This window comes from Melospiza melodia, chromosome Z (assembly GCF_035770615.1).
Source record: "Melospiza melodia melodia isolate bMelMel2 chromosome Z, bMelMel2.pri, whole genome shotgun sequence".
Lineage (NCBI taxonomy): Eukaryota > Metazoa > Chordata > Aves > Passeriformes > Passerellidae > Melospiza > Melospiza melodia.
In genome coordinates, this window is record NC_086226.1 from 14,338,958 (window position 1) to 14,360,254 (window position 21,297).

The following is a 21,297-nucleotide window of genomic DNA, read 5'->3' on the forward strand; positions in this document are numbered from 1 at the left end:
CTCACAGTGGGTATGCCAGCAGATGGAGGCGAAATGGAGCCACAGCTCGGTGGGAAAAGGGCCGGGGTGGGGAGCCGTGCTCAGCAGGGGCTCCTGCATCAAATTGCTCAATGACAGGTGTGCTATGCTGTGTGCATGTTTCCAACACCTGGCAACAGCAGGCTGGCCCAGATGTGGGAAAAGGCCAAGGAGGCAGCAGAGTGGGAATGGGGCTCTGCAGGTGGCCCTGGTGGTTGCACACCCCTGTGGGGGATGAGGCTGGCCCAGAGGGTCCCTGGGGAAAAGAGAAGCAGGGAGGAAATGCCAGATGCCGCTGTGAGAATGCCATTCCATCCCACATAGTGACATAGTGAGAGGAGGGTGGCAACAAAATGGTGATTGCTGCTGATCAGCCTGACATCTGATCAAGACAAGAGGCCCAGAAAGGACTGCACATCTGCCTCCTAGTGTTGTCCTGAATGGCAGCTCATTACCTGGTGTTCATTACCTGTAGGTCTCTCAGCTTCCCACAGGCATGCCACACTTCAGGTAAGCAAAGCTGCTTACCTCACTTTGTTCTTTGGGCCTCTGAAATGGACTGTCCACTTAGCTACAGCCCGGCAAGGAAGGCAGCCTTACAACACTCTGGTATTTTCGACTTTTATTGACACTCGGGCTGAAACAAAGTATCCCCTCGCTGCTTCTTCATCTTCATCATTCTGTCCTGCAGGTGGCCTGCTCAGGCTGACAGCTTGGAGTGCCTGCAGGCTCCAGTTCTGCTGCAGCCCAGCTTTTCCTCTCACTGCTTAATTCTTATTATGACAATTCTTTCATTTCTACTTCAAAGCTTCCCTAAATTAACAACACTCTATCCTAAGATAAACAATCCTCTACTATCCAAGATGTCTATGTTCCATAGTCCTTAAATGTTGATCCCTGTATTTCCTAATTTTTTTAAATTTTCACCTTTTGCAGAAAGAAAAACAACAGAGCTTTCAATTGAACCTAACAACATATCTAACCTAACCTAACCTAAGCTAAGCTAAGCTAACCTAACCTAACCAAACCTAACCTAATCCAACCTATGCTAACCTAACTCAACCTAACCTAACAGCTAACCTAACAGCTAAACTGAGCAAATATCTACACTATCATGTTTCCCAGCTACGGCACAGCTCCTCTTCAAACTCGGGGGATGGCTCAAGCTCTGCCTAAAGATGACACATCCCCTTTTCCCTCCTCTTGGCTGGCGGGGCATCAGGGCCTCCTCAGGCGCAGGTGTCTCCTCTCCAGTCTTCCTGCACTCGCTTGGCTGAGATGATCAGAGCAGCCAGGCTGGAGGCAGGATGGCCTGAGGTCACGAAGGGATGCTGCCCAGAGGAAAAAGAACAAAGAAAGGAACACTTACTTTCCAGGATCACATCCTGGCGGGCTCAAGCAGGATTCCTTGGCTACAAGCAAGACACACAAAGAGCACTGAGGGCAGCATGTCCCCCTGCGCCTTCCTGTCCTGGCAGCTTTCTGTGCCACGTGGCCCACACTCCTCCTCCTCCTCATCCCTTCATGCAGGTGTCCTCAGCTGCCAGGGCTTTTTGCCCCTTTGCTTTTTCTTACCTGTAGGAGCTCCTGGGCAGACCAGCGCCTGTCCTCATCTGCCTGCAGGCAGCAGCGGAGGAAGTCGCGCAGGAGAGCCGAGTGGTGCCTGGGGTTCTGCAGTTTTGGGGGCCCGTTCCTTTCTAGCAGTTCAAAAACCTACAGCACATGGATGCAAGAGGACACTCCACCTGCTCCTTTGCTAGCCACACACAGCTCTCTCCACACAGAGCCCTCTTGCTAAGCTGCACCTTACCCGGAGACGGGCTTCCCGCTGGTAAGGAGCTTCCCCTTCCACCATTTCCAGCCCCATGATCCCCAGGGACCAGATGTCCACTTTGGGGCCGTAGGCTTCTCCTCTCACCACCTCCGGTGCCATCCAGCTGGGAGTGCCGACGCTGGAGCTGCGCTTGCTGTGCTCAGGGCTGAGCTGAGCACAGAGGCCAAAGTCACCTGAGGACAAAAACAAAGCCTGACAAAGCCAGCTACCACTGGCAAAGTGGCCAAAACCATTGCCCTGACCAGGCCATGCTGAATCTAACTGAAAAAGCAGCTGAGCTCTCCTTCCACGTGCCTGGAGCCAGGCAAATAAGGCATCGGCCGCTTCAAAAACACCCTGACGATTCATGCACTGGCCAAGCCGCGCTTCTGCCCCAGTGGCCGTCACCAAAATGCAAGCGCACGGCATATGCTGGACATGCTGCCGCCCAGCAGGGATACCCACCCAACTTGACGGATCCGTCCGTGCCCACCAGGACGTTGCAACTTTTGATGTCTCTGTGGATGACTTGGCGGGAATGAAGGAAATGCAGTCCTTGCAGGCACTGAGAGAGAAAAAGGAGGGAGGGAAAGTTAACGTGCAGGATCTGATTTCATCCCACCCGCAAGGAAAGAGCTCAACGGGATTGGCGGCTTTCTCAGGGAATTGTGAGCGAGGGCGAAACATCACGCTGCTGTCACCATGAAGAGCTTGCTGCTTCAACACTCTTGGAAGTTTTTTCTAGATTTCCAAGTAAAGGCATCCGGGCTCCCAAAAGTTCCACCGGCCTTGGGTAGGAAGCGCGCCACCTTTGGCTGGGAGGCGGCAGGGCCAAGAATTTTGGGGAAGCCTAGTGGCAGCAGAAGAGGAAGCTGCTGGTGACAGCAGCACCTTCGAGCTGTTCCAGAATGCATCGCCATCCAGGCTGCAATGCTATCCTTTGAAGCTGAGGACAGCTCTTTGCCCTTAGCTTGAAATTCTGCCAGCCGCATGCTGCCTTCCAGTGGCAAGCAATGTAGGACAGACAGACAGGTTCCAGGCAAACATTCCCAGGCAAAGCTGGGAAGAGGAAGAAAGAGAAATTGAGCCAGTGAGCGAGCACCAAGGCCAGAGGACAGACAGGATGGAAGAGTGCAAGAACAGTGCCTGAGGAGTGCGAGGGCACCGGCAGGCAGTACACTTCCCATGCTCTTTCTTCTCCTGTGTGGTGTGACAGGAGCAGCAGCAGCAGCAGCAAAAGAAAGGTGAGAGCAAGAAATCTCGGCTCTCCTTAAGCTCCAGCTGACAAGCAGCATCTGGGCAGTCTTGGGCAAGCACAAGCGGCATCCCTCACCTCCCGACAGACAGCGCCTATCTGTCCTTCCTCCAGGTACACTGCCCTCAGCACATCAAACAAGGTGCCGCCGTCCATGAACTCCATGGCCAGCCAGAGCTCCGCATCCACCAGGTAGCTGAAAGAAGAAAACCACGGCATGGAGAAACAGAATGGGCACAGCCTCCGTCACCCCAGGGCCTGAGACAGGTTTTTGCAGCTGCTCTCCAAGCTACGTGTGCCACAAGAGACTATTGAACACCAGCTCCACCTCCTCCCACGCTCTGGAGACCAGCAGAGAAATCCTCCCCAGCTCTGTTCTCTGCCAGCGACCAAAGGGCATCGTCTCTTTGCGCTTGCACCAGCTAAAGCTACATTGACACCAGAATATGCCAACCTGTCTAAGTAGGTAACGATATTGGGACTCCTGTTGTCCCTCATGGCCAGGATTTCATTGGCAGCCAGCTCCTCGGACATCTCCTCCTCGAGTGACATGATCTTGATTGCCACCTGCAATGACATTGGCCACCGGTACCTTGAGAAGACGCACCCTGCTCGAGATCACAAGGAGCACGGAGCGAGTGCTGCTGCAATGAGGCAGCACGCTGGGCCAAAGTGCCTTGTCACTAGACAGCAGAGCTTAGCAGAAGCACCAAAAGCCATCCCAAATGCATTCTGCCCCCGGAGCCTAGACTGTATTTCAGACTGTATTTCTGCCTCTGCTGCAGACATGGAGCTGCCACCCAAACCTCCAAGCACAGCTCACAGCAGCGGGCAAAGCGCTCCAGAGCTGCAAAATGGCATGGGGCTGTTGGCACTTTACCTGTTGTCCGCTGCTGGTGTCAAGGGCTTTATAAATAGCTCCAAACCCTCTAGAAAGACAAAAGCAGCAGAAAGACACCTTTATCCCTTTGGCAGGGAAAGCAAGCCCAGGCAGCAGATCTCCCCCGGCTGCCTGGACGCCTTCCTTAGAAACAATGCCTGGCTGCAGCATCTCTTCGGCCAACAGCACGTCAGCCCGTGAGCCCTCTGCCATGTGGGGCAGGCTGTCCAAGGGAACACTAAGGTGCAGCATGAAGACCAAGGGCCGCTGGAAATCTCCAAGGCGCACACCCTGCCAGGTCATTTCAGAACCTAAGGGGAACTCTCTCCTTGTGCGGGTGTGCATGCATGTGTGTGTCAAAAAAGGGAGAACAATTTGAGTCACAAGACTGTCCTGGACAATCTGATCTTTCTTGCATGGCAAGGGGCTCTTTCAGGCCACAAAGCTGCAGGGCCAGGGGTTTTCCCAGCTCCTGCTCCTCACTGCTGCAAGCAAGACACTGCCAGCATCAACTTGTCTTTAATGAGGCCTTTGCATTGCTCTGACCGAGCAGTCCAGGCAGGCGACACGAGGTCAAGCCAGAGCCTGACCATGTTTGGAGCTTGCCTGACTTCACGCTTGATATTGCACCAGCCAAAGACCTGGCCCACACTTTTGTAAAATGAGCTGACGTCACGCTTACCCTTGCCCGAGTTCCTCAAATGCCGTGTATTTGCCTGTAGGCCGGCCCGGACTCACGATGCTCCCTGAAAGACAAAAGCAGTGCAGGGCGCTCACTCGCACACAGAGACGCCGCTGCCCAGAGCGTCCCAAAGGCAGCCCCACTGCCTGCAGCTCTGGGCCCTTTGCGGTCCCTCGGCTTCCAGCTGCTGAGACCAGCAAGTGGGAGGGCCATCTTCTCCACCTTTCATCAGGTGGCCTTTCCAAGAAGGCCTTGATTTCTTTCAAGAGCAGCATCCCACGCGATAAGCCAAAATGATGAGCCCTTAAGAAGGGGGCCCTAAGAGGTAACCAAGGGCCTTTGCAGCCTCCGCGGTCACACCCACCATCACTGGCAGGTCCGCTGCCAGGGGCACAAAGTGTCTGGGCCGGAGGAGGAGTAAGAACCAGAGCCAGAAAACAGCTGGGGCCAGACAGCTCCCTGGGCAATAGTCACTTGCTAGGTGCCAGCCTTCTGCTCAAGCAGAAACAATCTCTGCTTTTGTCTTTGGCCCAGAAGGCAGCCCAGGCAGGGCCAAGCCAGGCCCAGCCGCCCTCACAGGCAGCAGGGACTCCCTGAGCGCTGCCGCGCTGCCTCAGAGCACAACAACACCTTCTGCAGAGAGGCCTAAGTGCCTCTGAGACTGAAGGGCAGCATCTGGCGCAGCCTACACCCAGACACGCGCGCAACAGCCTGCTCTGGCAGACAAGAAATGCACCGGACGGACGTACTCAGTGTCTTCAGGCCCTGCTCCTCCCTCATCTCGGGCTGCTGGGCTGCGCTGCTGCAGGAAGTGCCGGCAGCGGGGCTTGAGCTGGCTGCTGCAGGCCATGCTGGTCCGGCGGCACCAGGTTGAATGGCAGAGCCTGTCTTGCGCTGGGACAAGAAAGGATTGCCCGTCAGAAGGGTGGCTTGCACACATGCTCCCCCTAAGCGCACAGCAAAAGCAAGGCCTTGGGAAGGTGCTGCCAGCCACGGCCAGGCCTCTCCAGCTGAGGCAGTTCCCATGTCCCCTTCTCAAAGGCACCTTCGGGAGAAGCCCAAAGGCTACTTGGATCCAGCCCCTCCCGACCACCTCCACGCTCCACCTGTTCAGCTTTTCTGCAAGACACTGGCAACAAGGTATCGATGGGACTGCCAAGATCCACAAAGAGATCAGAGCAGGACCCCAGAGCCTTGCTGCTTTCCTCCTCCTGTCTTTTCCTGGGCCGGAATGAAATCAGCCCGGAGTTGGCACGCAACAGTCTGCTCAGAAGCCCGCAGCGTGTCCCTTCTCTGATCTGTTTCACGGATTTCCCTTCTCTATGGCAGCCTTTAGGGAGCGGCCCTTGGGAGCCCCTTTCCAGCCCTGCCCAGACCCACCCGCCCTTTTACACTGCAGGGCTTCCGAGGATTCTCCTCTCCAAACTCTGCTCTGACCGGCTGGAAGTGAAGCACAGCCTGAAGCTAATTAGTCCACGGAGAGAGCAGGTCCCTTCCAGGGGCCAGTGTCTCCCAGGTACCATGCAAGGCTGTCAACTGCAAATTTGGGCCGCGCTGTCCGCTGACCACCGGCAGCCTGCACTGACAAAGGGGACAAGGGGCTGACTCCTGCACTGAGAGTCACTGAATGCTGCCTCCTGTCTGATCCCAAGAGACACTCTGGCGCCCTCTCAGCATCCCAGCTTAAATGTCAAACTTCAGAACCCATTGGCCAGGGCTCCCCGGCTTGCCTGAAGCCGCACTACGTCACAGCAGGCACACGGCCGCCAGCATCTTCAGCCACGAGCAACAAGGGCTGCTCCAAAATGGGTAGCCTGGCCCTGCACCAAAGGCAGTGCCAAGCTCAGCTGTCACTTACTGGCTCTGCAAGTTCCGGCTGTGAAGGGACAGCGGCTGAAGGCTTCATCTTCCTTTGCTCCTCTTCATCCTCTTCCTCAATGACAGAGGCAGCCAGAGGAGCTGCTGACCCTGCTGTTGTGCCCTGCAGGCAGACAGAAGTGAGAGAGATGGGCAAAAGCCAGTGCCCTAGGAGCTGCTTTCTATTGAGCTGGGAAAGGACCCAGAAGAAGGGCAAATCATAGACTTTGATACAAGTGGGCCTCTGAGTCACGCAAACCCGAGGAAGCTGGCTGAACGAGCTGCTACTCCATCTTGCTGTGCATTTGAGCTTCCCTGCTGCCTAGAAGCAGCAAGATGCCTTGGAGCTGTCCCATTTGCCTTTCATCTCTTGAAAGGCTTTTCACTGGAAAATCAGCAAACAGCCAGTGCTCCCTTTGCTACTGCTGATGCCACCGGGCAGCTGGCCTTTTCATTCAGCCTCCCACGCCGGCACTCCTCACTCGGCTGCAACAGGCCAAGCTGGCAGAATTGCTGCACAATTCTCACACGCCAGCAACGTCACAGCTTCCTTTGCCACTCACCAAAGGACAGGCTTGTCTCCATCCGCGTGTCAGGTGACCTGCAGCCAGCAAAGCAAAAGGAACCAGAGGCCCTTAGAAAAGTGCCTGTGCTGGCCACTCCCACAACACAAGGCAGTCCCAACACAGAGCATTTCCCTTTCCCAACAGGAAAGGAGCAACAGCTCTTTCCCACAGCAAGCAAGAGAACAAGATGGACGCGAGGGGAGCCTCTGTCTACATTTGGGCCTCTTTTGCCAAGAGAGAAATAGGAAGACGGTGCTGGAAATGCCCGCTGCTCTTCAAAACTTTGAGCTTCTCTTGTGCCTAACAGCTCAAGCTACATTTCCCTCTTGCCTTTCCTGCATTTTCCATATACATTCTTTCAAATTGCATGCCCTAATTCCCATGCCTTGGCTGAAGATGATAGCCCAGCAAAGCTTCCACAAAGGGTCCCTTCCCTGTGGCAGCTCCCTGCTGAAGCAGCCCAGGAACAGCTGCTGGGCTCAGCAGCAAACCCTCCCTGCACTGGAGTTTGTGCTGCATCGCCAAGGCAATCGCAGTCTGGGCACAGCATCAAAGGCTCAAGTCATGCAGCCAAGGCCTCTGAGGGGCAGAATATGGAGCAAAAGGTGCTTTCCTTCACTCCTGGAGAGAAGCACTGAGTTGGTAGAAGTACTTCTGAGGATCTGCCCTCAGAGTCTGCAATTTGCAGCTTGTCTTGCTTGAAGCAGCAAGCTGAGGAAATAAATGACAGACTCCGCTGCCGCGCACTCTCCCGGGGAGGGAGGGCAACCGCTGCAGGTTGCATGGCAAATACTCTGCACGCGCCACCCAGTACAGATGCCCCCTTTGTAGCTGATGCTGCTGGCAGGACATTGACCAAAGCGGTGGCACCTTCATGGCCATTTTGTTCCCAAAGAAACTGGGCCACTGGTGCGGCATAAAGAGCAGAGCCAAGCAAAAGTCGGGTGATGCCAGCCCCAGGAGAAACCTTTACTTACGAGTCAGCTGGGTCAGGTAGTAGCCAGAATAGACAACAGAAAAGACGGTGCAAACGGCGGCACAGACTTGCCCGATCATTTTGGCAGCGCTGTGCGCGTTTGCACGCTGAGTGCCACCCAAGGGAAAGCCAAGACTCCTCTCGGGGTGCAGGCCGTCTGCTGAGAGCTCCTTGAGCACAAGGATCCTCCTGCAGGGAGCCAGCGGAAGAGCTGCTCTGGACGACCAGGCCTGGCGCGCACCGGGACAACGCTGTGCTGACAGCACTGTGACGTGGCACCTCTGGCTTGACCTCACAATGGCAGCTGCTCTGTGGCTTTCTTGTGCCCAGCAAGACAACCTTCTGTACAGCTGATGCAAAAGAAAAGCCTGGGAAATTCTCCTCACTCACAAAGGCAGGGCTCAAGGCATGCCAGGCGAACTCAGAGAATGCGCCAATCCAAGCGGCATCCAAGCAATGCAAGCAAACATGACTCTTGGTCCCAAAAGCTTTGACTGAAAGCAAGTCTGCTTCTTCTAGGTGGCATCCTAGCTGGTTTGGAAAAGCCTAACTTCTTCAGTGACATTTAGATGGCAAACGAAGCAAAGATAATAAATTTCCAGGACTATTGCAGGCTGCAGTTGCTCCTTGAGCACGCGGGTGCATGCTGACCTATGGAGGGGCTTGACAGCTGGCCTGCAAGCAAAGCCGAGTTCACGGAAGAAATAGCAGTTGATGGTTTTTGAGTGTATCCATAGCAAGGAAGAAGACAAGGCCATCAGCATGGAAACCCATTAGAAGAGATACAGGAAAATTTGCGTATGCTAGACTAGGTGCCGAAGTAGATGTGCATACGTGCCTTATAAATTTCTGTAAAACTTTTGCCAGTTATATTGATGTTAATTGCTTTGCACCAATGGATAGAAGAAGTTATTGTGATGTAGTTAGTGACTTGAGATCACGCTTTGTTCAGAGTGTATAAGCTGGAGAACATGCAGAATAAAACAAACAAACCTTTTTCTTCTTGGACCCTGATCACGTGTGTATGCCACGTCCGGCCTAACGGTGACGCTTGCCCCATCTCTGGGTCAAGAAACAAGTCTTGTCTGACTGGTACCTTTTCAACAAGCTGAGAAAGAAATTAGTAGCTGGACATGCAGATTTCTGAAGAGAGGAAAGAAAAGTGTTGACAAGAATAAACCTAAGTTTTAAATGCCTGAAGCACTCAAAAATAACATGTTTTGGGATAGTGTACCATATGTTAGACAGAGTTAAAACAAACCACAACTCACTAGTATCTGGACTTCATTGCCCACTCTGCTTAGAAATGTTGCTTGAAGGCACTTGGTGTCAAGGATCCAGTTCCTGTAGATCACTGTCGACGTAGATCAAAATCCTACCAACCCATGAGTGTCAAAACCAGCAAGAGTGAGACTTTTGTCCTTGGCAGTAGCTTCCAGGTGCTCCTGGAAGTCACCAGGCCTTGACACAAAGATGTGTATTCAACGGAAGGAGGGAAGCATCATGCTTAGCTCTAAATGTGACCTTTGCTAGCAGATCATACTAGCAGGCAATAAATTACATTTGTTCTGCTCTTAGCCAGAGCCAAGATGGGAATCAAAGTCTAGATGACAGGAGAAGATCACACGAGCCTTAGCTTTTCCAGAAGAGGAAAAATACAAAGGATAGTAAATTTGCCTTGGGTTTACAGGCTATTTTTGCAGATCGATAGACAAGGGATGAAGCTTCAAAGATGAGAGCAAAGGAAAATCAACAGATATGCTGAAAGTGAGTGAAGAGGAAGGAGACCTCAAATTACCTGAAAAGCTGCACAGAAAGCTTCTCTACTTTTTGCACTTGCCTCAAGTTTTAAATGGCAAAATCTAGGAGTATTTCCAACTTATTTTTATTAATTCTAGAAGAAAGACAATCAAAACGGTGTACTTCTGCTTACAGTATCAAGTAAGGCACAGGAAGCCATTAGAGTAAGAAAAATTGTGTTCAGATGGCTGAGGCAGCCTTAGGGGTAGGAGGAATGGGGAGGCATGGAAATCAGGCCTGTGGGCAACATTCAAGGAGCATCCAGTCCCTGAGCAGTCCCTCACAGTGGGTATGCCAGCAGATGGAGGCGAAATGGAGCCACAGCTCGGTGGGAAAAGGGCCGGGGTGGAGAGCCGTGCTCAGCAGGGGCTCCTGCATCAAATTGCTCAATGACAGGTGTGCTATGCTGTGTGCATGTTTCCAACACCTGGCAACAGCAGGCTGGCCCAGATGTGGGAAAAGGCCAAGGAGGCAGCAGAGTGGGAATGGGGCTCTGCAGGTGGCCCTGGTGGTTGCACACCCCTGTGGGGGATGAGGCTGGCCCAGAGGGTCCCTGGGGAAAAGAGAAGCAGGGAGGAAATGCCAGATGCCGCTGTGAGAATGCCATTCCATCCCACATAGTGACATAGTGAGAGGAGGGTGGCAACAAAATGGTGATTGCTGCTGATCAGCCTGACATCTGATCAAGACAAGAGGCCCAGAAAGGACTGCACATCTGCCTCCTAGTGTTGTCCTGAATGGCAGCTCATTACCTGGTGTTCATTACCTGCAGGTCTCTCAGCTTCCCACAGGCATGCCACACTTCAGGTAAGCAAAGCTGCTTACCTCACTTTGTTCTTTGGGCCTCTGAAATGGACTGTCCACTTAGCTACAGCCCGGCAAGGAAGGCAGCCTTACAACACTCTGGTATTTTCGACTTTTATTGACACTCGGGCTGAAACAAAGTATCCCCTCACTGCTTCTTCATCTTCATCATTCTGTCCTGCAGGTGGCCTGCTCAGGCTGACAGCTTGGAGTGCCTGCAGGCTCCAGTTCTGCTGCAGCCCAGCTTTTCCTCTCACTGCTTAATTCTTATTATGACAATTCTTTCATTTCTACTTCAAAGCTTCCCTAAATTAACAACACTCTATCCTAAGATAAACAATCCTCTACTATCCAAGATGTCTATGTTCCATAGTCCTTAAATGTTGATCCCTGTATTTCCTAATTTTTTTAAATTTTTACCTTTTGCAGAAAGAAAAACAACAGAGCTTTCAATTGAACCTAACAACATATCTAACCTAACCTAACCTAAGCTAAGCTAACCTAACCTAACCTAACCTAACCTAATCTAATCCAACCTATGCTAACCTAACTCAACCTAACCTAACAGCTAACCTAACAGCTAAACTGAGCAAATATCTACACTATCATGTTTCCCAGCTACGGCACAGCTCCTCTTCAAACTCGGGGGATGGCTCAAGCTCTGCCTAAAGATGACACATCCCCTTTTCCCTCCTCTTGGCTGGCGGGGCATCAGGGCCTCCTCAGGCGCAGGTGTCTCCTCTCCAGTCTTCCTGCACTCGCTTGGCTGAGATGATCAGAGCAGCCAGGCTGGAGGCAGGATCGCCTGAGGTCACGAAGGGATGCTGCCCAGAGGAAAAAGAACAAAGAAAGGAACACTTACTTTCCAGGATCACATCCTGGCGGGCTCAAGCAGGATTCCTTGGCTACAAGCAAGACACACAAAGAGCACTGAGGGCAGCATGTCCCCCTGCGCCTTCCTGTCCTGGCAGCTTTCTGTGCCACGTGGCCCACACTCCTCCTCCTCCTCATCCCTTCATGCAGGTGTCCTCAGCTGCCAGGGCTTTTTGCCCCTTTGCTTTTTCTTACCTGTAGGAGCTCCTGGGCAGACCAGCGCCTGTCCTCATCTGCCTGCAGGCAGCAGCGGAGGAAGTCGCGCAGGAGAGCCGAGTGGTGCCTGGGGTTCTGCAGTTTTGGGGGCCCGTTCCTTTCTAGCAGTTCAAAAACCTACAGCACATGGATGCAAGAGGACACTCCACCTGCTCCTTTGCTAGCCACACACAGCTCTCTCCACACAGAGCCCTCTTGCTAAGCTGCACCTTACCCGGAGACGGGCTTCCCGCTGGTAAGGAGCTTCCCCTTCCACCATTTCCAGCCCCATGATCCCCAGGGACCAGATGTCCACTTTGGGGCCGTAGGCTTCTCCTCTCACCACCTCCGGTGCCATCCAGCTGGGAGTGCCGACGCTGGAGCTGCGCTTGCTGTGCTCAGGGCTGAGCTGAGCACAGAGGCCAAAGTCACCTGAGGACAAAAACAAAGCCTGACAAAGCCAGCTACCACTGGCAAAGTGGCCAAAACCATTGCCCTGACCAGGCCATGCTGAATCTAACTGAAAAAGCAGCTGAGCTCTCCTTCCACGTGCCTGGAGCCAGGCAAATAAGGCATCGGCCGCTTCAAAAACACCCTGACGATTCATGCACTGGCCAAGCCGCGCTTCTGCCCCAGTGGCCGTCACCAAAATGCAAGCGCACGGCATATGCTGGACATGCTGCCGCCCAGCAGGGATACCCACCCAACTTGACGGATCCGTCCGTGCCCACCAGGACGTTGCAACTTTTGATGTCTCTGTGGATGACTTGGCGGGAATGAAGGAAATGCAGTCCTTGCAGGCACTGAGAGAGAAAAAGGAGGGAGGGAAAGTTAACGTGCAGGATCTGATTTCATCCCACCCGCAAGGAAAGAGCTCAACGGGATTGGCGGCTTTCTCAGGGAATTGTGAGCGAGGGCGAAACATCACGCTGCTGTCACCATGAAGAGCTTGCTGCTTCAACACTCTTGGAAGTTTTTTCTAGATTTCCAAGCAAAGGCATCCGGGCTCCCAAAAGTTCCACCGGCCTTGGGTAGGAAGCACGCCACCTTTGGCTGGGAGGCGGCAGGGCCAAGAATTTTGGGGAAGCCTAGTGGCAGCAGAAGAGGAAGCTGCTGGTGACAGCAGCACCTTCGAGCTGTTCCAGAATGCATCGCCATCCAGGCTGCAATGCTATCCTTTGAAGCTGAGGACAGCTCTTTGCCCTTAGCTTGAAATTCTGCCAGCCGCATGCTGCCTTCCAGTGGCAAGCAATGTAGGACAGACAGACAGGTTCCAGGCAAACATTCCCAGGCAAAGCTGGGAAGAGGAAGAAAGAGAAATTGAGCCAGTGAGCGAGCACCAAGGCCAGAGGACAGACAGGATGGAAGAGTGCAAGAACAGAGCCTGAGGAGTGCGAGGGCACCGGCAGGCAGTACACTTCCCATGCTCTTTCTTCTCCTGTGTGGTGTGACAGGAGCAGCAGCAGCAGCAGCAAAAGAAAGGTGAGAGCAAGAAATCTCGGCTCTCCTTAAGCTCCAGCTGACAAGCAGCATCCGGGCAGTCTTGGGCAAGCACAAGCGGCATCCCTCACCTCCCGACAGACAGCGCCTATCTGTCCTTCCTCCAGGTACACTGCCCTCAGCACATCAAACAAGGTGCCGCCGTCCATGAACTCCATGGCCAGCCAGAGCTCCGCATCCACCAGGTAGCTGAAAGAAGAAAACCACGGCATGGAGAAACAGAATGGGCACAGCCTCCGTCACCCCAGGGCCTGAGACAGGTTTTTGCAGCTGCTCTCCAAGCTACGTGTGCCACAAGAGACTATTGAACACCAGCTCCACCTCCTCCCACGCTCTGGAGACCAGCAGAGAAATCCTCCCCAGCTCTGTTCTCTGCCAGCGACCAAAGGGCATCGTCTCTTTGCGCTTGCACCAGCTAAAGCTACATTGACACCAGAATATGCCAACCTGTCTAAGTAGGTAACGATATTGGGACTCCTGTTGTCCCTCATGGCCAGGATTTCATTGGCAGCCAGCTCCTCGGACATCTCCTCCTCGAGTGACATGATCTTGATTGCCACCTGCAATGACATTGGCCACCGGTACCTTGAGAAGACGCACCCTGCTCGAGATCACAAGGAGCACGGAGCGAGTGCTGCTGCAATGAGGCAGCATGCTGGGCCAAAGTGCCTTGTCACTAGACAGCAGAGCTTAGCAGAAGCACCAAAAGCCATCCCAAATGCATTCTGCCCCCGGAGCCTAGACTGTATTTCAGAGGAACAGCCTCTGCTGCAGACATGGAGCTGCCACCCAAACCTCCAAGCACAGCTCACAGCAGCGGGCAAAGCGCTCCAGAGCTGCAAAATGGCATGGGGCTGTTGGCACTTTACCTGTTGTCCGCTGCTGGTGTCAAGGGCTTTATAAACAGCTCCAAACCCTCTAGAAAGACAAAAGCAGCAGAAAGAGACCTGTATCCCTTTGGCAGGGAAAGCAAGCCCAGGCAGCAGATCTCCCCCGGCTGCCTGGACGCCTTCCTTAGAAAAAATGCCTGGCTGCAGCATCTCTTCGGCCAACAGCACGTCAGCCCTCTGCCATGCGGGGCAGGCTGTCCAAGGGAACAGCACTAAGGTGCAGCATGAAGACCAAGGGCCGCTGGAAATCTCCAAGGCGCACACCCTGCCAGGTCATTTCAGAACCTAAGGGGAACTCTCTCCTTGTGCGGGTGTGCATGCATGTGTGTGTCAAAAAAGGGAGAACAATTTGAGTCACAAGACTGTCCTGGACAATCTGATCTTTCTTGCATGGCAAGGGGCTCTTTCAGGCCACAAAGCTGCAGGGCCAGGGGTTTTCCCAGCTCCTGCTCCTCACTGCTGCAAGCAAGACACTGCCAGCATCAACTTGTCTTTAATGAGGCCTTTGCATTGCTCTGACCGAGCAGTCCAGGCAGGCGACACGAGGTCAAGCCAGAGCCTGACCATGTTTGGAGCTTGCCTGACTTCACGCTTGATATTGCACCAGCCAAAGACCTGGCCCACACTTTTGTAAAATGAGCTGACGTCACGCTTACCCTCGCCCGAGTTCCTCAAATGCCGTGTATTTGCCTGTAGGCCGGCCCGGACTCACGATGCTCCCTGAAAGACAAAAGCAGTGCAGGGCGCTCACTCGCACACAGAGACGCCGCTGCCCAGAGCGTCCCAAAGGCAGCCCCACTGCCTGCAGCTCTGGGCCCTTTGCGGTCCCTCGGCTTCCAGCTGCTGAGACCAGCAAGTGGGAGGGCCATCTTCTCCACCTTTCATCAGGTGGCCTTTCCAAGAAGGCCTTGATTTCTTTCAAGAGCAGCATCCCACGCGATAAGCCAAAATGATGAGCCCTTAAGAAGGGGGCCCTAAGAGGTAACCAAGGGCCTTTGCAGCCTCCGCGGTCACACCCACCATCACTGGCAGGTCCGCTGCCAGGGGCACAAAGTGTCTGGGCCGGAGGAGGAGTAAGAACCAGAGCCAGAAAACAGCTGGGGCCAGACAGCTCCCTGGGCAATAGTCACTTGCTAGGTGCCAGCCTTCTGCTCAAGCAGAAACAATCTCTGCTTTTGTCTTTGGCCCAGAAGGCAGCCCAGGCAGGGCCAAGCCAGGCCCAGCCGCCCTCACAGGCAGCAGGGACTCCCTGAGCGCTGCCGCGCTGCCTCAGAGCACAACAACACCTTCTGCAGAGAGGCCTAAGTGCCTCTGAGACTGAAGGGCAGCATCTGGCGCAGCCTACACCCAGACACGCGCGCAACAGCCTGCTCTGGCAGACAAGAAATGCACCGGACGGACGTACTCAGTGTCTTCAGGCCCTGCTCCTCCCTCATCTCGGGCTGCTGGGCTGCGCTGCTGCAGGAAGTGCCGGCAGCGGGGCTTGAGCTGGCTGCTGCAGGCCATGCTGGTCCGGCGGCACCAGGTTGAATGGCAGAGCCTGTCTTGCGCTGGGATAAGAAAGGATTGCCCGTCAGAAGGGTGGCTGGCACACATGCTCCCCCTAAGCGCACAGCAAAAGCAAGGCCTTGGGAAGGTGCTGCCAGCCACGGCCAGGCCTCTCCAGCTGAGGCAGTTCCCATGTCCCCTTCTCAAAGGCACCTTCGGGAGAAGCCCAAAGGCTACTTGGATCCAGCCCCTCCCGACCACCTCCACGCTCCACCTGTTCAGCTTTTCTGCAAGACACTGGCAACAAGGTATCGATGGGGCTGCCAAGATCCACAAAGAGATCAGAGCAGGACCCCAGAGCCTTGCTGCTTTCCTCCTCCTGTCTTTTCCTGGGCCGGAATGAAATCAGCCCGGAGTTGGCACGCAACAGTCTGCTCAGAAGCCCGCAGCGTGTCCCTTCTCTGATCTGTTTCACGGATTTCCCTTCTCTATGGCAGCCTTTAGGGAGCGGCCCTTGGGAGCCGCTTTCCAGCCCTGCCCAGACCCACCCGCCCTTTTACACTGCAGGGCTGCCGAGGATTCTCCTCTCCAAACTCTGCTCTGACCGGCTGGAAGTGAAGCACAGCCTGAAGCTAATTAGTCCACGGAGAGAGCAGGTCCCTTCCAGGGGCCAGTGTCTCCCAGGTACCATGCAAGGCTGTCAACTGTGAATTTGGGCCGCGCTGTCCGCTGACCACCGGCAGCCTGCACTGACAACGGGCACAAGAGGCTGACTCCTGCACTGAGAGTCACTGAATGCTGCCTCCTGTCTGATCCCAAGAGACACTCGGGCACCCTCTCAGCATCCCAGCTTAAATGTCAAACTTCAGAACCCATTGGCCAGGGCTCCCCGGCTTGCCTGAAGCCGCACTACGTCACAGCAGGCACACGGCCGCCAGCATCTTCAGCCACGAGCAACAAGGGCTGCTCCAAAATGGGTAGCCTGGCCCTGCACCAAAGGCAGTGCCAAGCTCAGCTGTCACTTACTGGCTCTGCAAGTTCCGGCTGTGAAGGGACAGCGGCTGAAGGCTTCATCTTCCTTTGCTCCTCTTCATCCTCTTCCTCAATGACAGAGGCAGCCAGAGGAGCTGCTGACCCTGCTGTTGTGCCCTGCAGGCAGACAGAAGTGAGAGAGATGGGCAAAAGCCAGTGCCCTAGGAGCTGCTTTCTATTGAGCTGGGAAAGGACCCAGAAGAAGGGCAAATCATAGACTTTGATACAAGTGGGCCTCTGAGTCACGCAAACCCGAGGAAGCTGGCTGAACGAGCTGCTACTCCATCTTGCTGTGCATTTGAGCTTCCCTGCTGCCTAGAAGCAGCAAGATGCCTTGGAGCTGTCCCATTTGCCTTTCATCTCTTGAAAGGCTTTTCACTGGAAAATCAGCAAACAGCCAGTGCTCCCTTTGCTACTGCTGATGCCACCGGGCAGCTGGCCTTTTCATTCAGCCTCCCACGCCGGCACTCCACACTCGGCTGCAACAGGCCAAGCTGGCAGAATTGCTGCACAATCCTCACACGCCAGCAACGTCACAGCTTCCTTTGCCACTCACCAAAGGACAGGCTTGTCTCCATCCGCGTGTCAGGTGACCTGCAGCCAGCAAAGCAAAAGGAACCAGAGGCCCTTAGAAAAGTGCCTGTGCTGGCCACTCCCACAACACAAGGCAGACCCAACACAGAGCATTTCCCTTTCCCAACAGGAAAGGAGCAACAGCTCTTTCCCACAGCAAGCAAGAGAACAAGATGGACGCGAGGGGAGCCTCTGTCTACATTTGGGCCTCTTTTGCCAAGAGAGAAATAGGAAGACGGTGCTGGAAATGCCCGCTGCTCTTCAAAACTTTGAGCTTCTCTTGTGCCTAACAGCTCAAGCTACATTTCCCTCTTGCCTTTCCTGCATTTTCCATATACATTCTTTCAAATTGCATGCCCTAATTCCCATCCCTTGGCTGAAGATGATAGCCCAGCAAAGCTTCCACAAAGGGTCCCTTCCCTGTGGCAGCTCCCTGCTGAAGCAGCCCAGGAACAGCTGCTGGGCTCAGCAGCAAACCCTCCCTGCACTGGAGTTTGTGCTGCATCGCCAAGGCAATCGCAGTCTTGGCACAGCATCAAAGGCTCAAGTCATGCAGCCAAGGCCTCTGAGGGGCAGAATATGGAGCAAAAGGTGCTTTCCTTCACTCCTGGAGAGAAGCACTGAGTTGGTAGAAGTACTTCTGAGGATCTGCCCTCAGAGTCTGCAATTTGCAGCTTGTCTTGCTTGAAGCAGCAAGCTGAGGAAATAAATGACAGACTCCGCTGCCGCGCACTCTCCCGGGGAGGGAAGGCAACCGCTGCAGGTTGCATGGCAAATACTCTGCACGCGCCACCCAGTACAGATGCCCCCTTTGTAGCTGATGCTGCTGGCAGGACATTGACCAAAGCGGTGGCACCTTCATGGCCATTTTGTTCCCAAAGAAACTGGGCCACTGGTGCGGCATAAAGAGCAGAGCCAAGCAAAAGTCGGGTGATGCCAGCCCCAGGAGAAACCTTTACTTACGAGTCAGCTGGGTCAGGTAGTAGCCAGAATAGACAACAGAAAAGACGGTGCAAACGGCGGCACAGACTTGCCCGATCATTTTGGCAGCGCTGTGCGCGTTTGCACGCTGAGTGCCACCCAAGGGAAAGCCAAGACTCCTCTCGGGGTGCAGGCCGTCTGCTGAGAGCTCCTTGAGCACAAGGATCCTCCTGCAGGGAGCCAGCGGAAGAGCTGCTCTGGACGACCAGGCCTGGCGCGCACCGGGACAACGCTGTGCTGACAGCACTGTGACGTGGCACCTCTGGCTTGACCTCACAATGGCAGCTGCTCTGTGGCTTTCTTGTGCCCAGCAAGACAACCTTCTGTACAGCTGATGCAAAAGAAAAGCCTGGGAAATTCTCCTCACTCACAAAGGCAGGGCTCAAGGCATGCCAGGCGAACTCAGAGAATGCGCCAATCCAAGCGGCATCCAAGCAATGCAAGCAAACATGACTCTTGGTCCCAAAAGCTTTGACTGAAAGCAAGTCTGCTTCTTCTAGGTGGCATCCTAGCTGGTTTGGAAAAGCCTAACTTCTTCAGTGACATTTAGATGGCAAACGAAGCAAAGATAATAAATTTCCAGGACTATTGCAGGCTGCAGTTGCTCCTTGAGCACGCGGGTGCATGCTGACCTATGGAGGGGCTTGACAGCTGGCCTGCAAGCAAAGCCGAGTTCACGGAAGAAATAGCAGTTGATGGTTTTTGAGTGTATCCATAGCAAGGAAGAAGACAAGGCCATCAGCATGGAAACCCATTAGAAGAGATACAGGAAAATTTGCGTATGCTAGACTAGGTGCCGAAGTAGATGTGCATACGTGCCTTATAAATTTCTGTAAAACTTTTGCCAGTTATATTGATGTTAATTGCTTTGCACCAATGGATAGAAGAAGTTATTGTGATGTAGTTAGTGACTTGAGATCACGCTTTGTTCAGAGTGTATAAGCTGGAGAACATGCAGAATAAAACAAACAAACCTTTTTCTTCTTGGACCCTGATCACGTGTGTATGCCACGTCCGGCCTAACGGTGACGCTTGCCCCATCTCTGGGTCAAGAAACAAGTCTTGTCTGACTGGTACCTTTTCAACAAGCTGAGAAAGAAATTAGTAGCTGGACATGCAGATTTCTGAAGAGAGGAAAGAAAAGTGTTGACAAGAATAAACCTAAGTTTTAAATGCCTGAAGCACTCAAAAATAACATGTTTTGGGATAGTGTACCATATGTTAGACAGAGTTAAAACAAACCACAACTCACTAGTATCTGGACTTCATTGCCCACTCTGCTTAGAAATGTTGCTTGAAGGCACTTGGTGTCAAGGATCCAGTTCCTGTAGATCACTGTCGACGTAGATCAAAATCCTACCAACCCATGAGTGTCAAAACCAGCAAGAGTGAGACTTTTGTCCTTGGCAGTAGCTTCCAGGTGCTCCTGGAAGTCACCAGGCCTTGACACAAAGATGTGTATTCAACGGAGGGAGAGAAGCATCATGCTCAGCTCTAAATGTGACCTTTGCTAGCAGATCATACTAGCGGGCAATAAATTACATTTGTTCTGCTCTTAGCCAGAGCCAAGATGGGAATCAAAGTCTAGATGACAGGAGAAGATCACAGGAGCCTCAGCTTTTCCAGAGGAGGAAAAATACAAAGGATAGTAAATTTGCCTTGGGTTTACAGGCTATTTTTGCAGATGGATAGACAAGGGATGAAGCTTCAAAGATGAGAGCAAAGAAAAATCAACAGATATGCTGAAAGTGAGTGAAGAGGAAGGAGACCTCAAATTACCTGAAAAGCTGCACAGAAAGCTTCTCTACTTTTTGCACTTGCCTCAAGTTTTAAATGGCAAAATCTAGGAGTATTTCCAACTTATTTTTATTAATTCTAGAAGAAAGACAATCAAAACGGTGTACTTCTACTTACAGTATCAAGTAAGGCACAGGAAGCCATTAGAGTAAGAAAAATTGTGTCCAGACGGCTGAGGCAGCCTTAGGGTAGGAGGAATGGGGAGGCGTGGAAATCAGGCCTGTGGGCAACATTCAAGGAGCATCCAGTCCCTGAGCAGTCCCTCACAGTGGGTATGCCAGCAGATGGAGGCGAAATGGAGCCACAGCTCGGTGGGAAAAGGGCCGGGGTGGAGAGCCGTGCTCAGCAGGGGCTCCTGCATCAAATTGCTCAATGACAGGTGTGCTATGCTGTGTGCATGTTTCCAACACCTGGCAACAGCAGGCTGGCCCAGATGTGGGAAAAGGCCAAGGAGGCAGCAGAGTGGGAATGGGGCTCTGCAGGTGGCCCTGGTGGTTGCACACCCCTGTGGGGGATGAGGCTGGCCCAGAGGGTCCCTGGGGAAAAGAGAAGCAGGGAGGAAATGCCAGATGCCGCTGTGAGAATGCCATTCCATCCCACATAGTGACATAGTGAGAGGAGGGTGGCAACAAAATGGTGATTGCTGCTGATCAGCCTGACATCTGATCAAGACAAGAGGCCCAGAAAGGACTGCACATCTGCCTCCTAGTGTTGTCCTGAATGGCAGCTCATTACCTGGTGTTCATTACCTGTAGGTCTCTCAGCTTCCCACAGGCATGCCACACTTCAGGTAAGCAAAGCTGCTTACCTCACTTTGTTCTTTGGGCCTCTGAAATGGACTGTCCACTTAGCTACAGCCCGGCAAGGAAGGCAGCCTTACAACACTCTGGTATTTTTGACTTTTATTGACACTCGGGCTGAAACAAAGTATCCCCTCGCTGCTTCTTCATCTTCATCATTCTGTCCTGCAGGTGGCCTGCTCAGGCTGACAGCTTGGAGTGCCTGCAGGCTCCAGTTCTGCTGCAGCCCAGCTTTTCCTCTCACTGCTTAATTCTTATTATGACAATTCTTTCATTTCTACTTCAAAGCTTCCCTAAATTAACAACACTCTATCCTAAGATAAACAATCCTCTACTATCCAAGATGTCTATGTTCCATAGTCCTTAAATGTTGATCCCTGTATTTCCTAATTTTTTTAAATTTTCACCTTTTGCAGAAAGAAAAACAACAGAGCTTTCAATTGAACCTAACAACATATCTAACCTAACCTAACCTAAGCTAAGCTAACCTAACCTAACCTAAGCTAACCTAATCTAA

At 53.2% G+C, this 21,297-nt stretch overlaps 2 protein-coding genes across 2 annotated transcripts; both read right to left on the reverse strand.

The window, feature by feature from the left end:
- Positions 1 to 1,247: 1,247 nt before the first annotated feature.
- Positions 1,248 to 9,107, reverse strand: LOC134432255 (serine/threonine-protein kinase PAK 1-like). The gene is made up of 12 exons (XM_063180777.1): positions 9,091 to 9,107; positions 8,049 to 8,236; positions 6,507 to 6,577; positions 5,398 to 5,434; positions 4,649 to 4,712; positions 3,967 to 4,015; positions 3,541 to 3,653; positions 3,165 to 3,282; positions 2,297 to 2,396; positions 1,829 to 2,025; positions 1,594 to 1,731; positions 1,248 to 1,349 (listed from the first exon to the last, which is right to left on the reverse strand). The coding sequence occupies exons 1-12, from the start codon at positions 9,105 to 9,107 to the stop codon at positions 1,248 to 1,250; spliced, it is 1,194 nt and encodes a 397-aa protein (XP_063036847.1).
- Positions 9,108 to 11,373: 2,266 nt separating this feature from the next.
- Positions 11,374 to 18,244, reverse strand: LOC134432189 (serine/threonine-protein kinase PAK 3-like). The gene is made up of 13 exons (XM_063180692.1): positions 18,166 to 18,244; positions 17,186 to 17,223; positions 16,620 to 16,746; positions 16,549 to 16,560; positions 15,515 to 15,649; positions 14,766 to 14,829; positions 14,089 to 14,137; positions 13,667 to 13,779; positions 13,291 to 13,408; positions 12,423 to 12,522; positions 11,955 to 12,151; positions 11,720 to 11,857; positions 11,374 to 11,475 (listed from the first exon to the last, which is right to left on the reverse strand). The coding sequence occupies exons 1-13, from the start codon at positions 18,242 to 18,244 to the stop codon at positions 11,374 to 11,376; spliced, it is 1,272 nt and encodes a 423-aa protein (XP_063036762.1).
- Between the last annotated feature and the right edge of the window lie 3,053 nt (positions 18,245 to 21,297).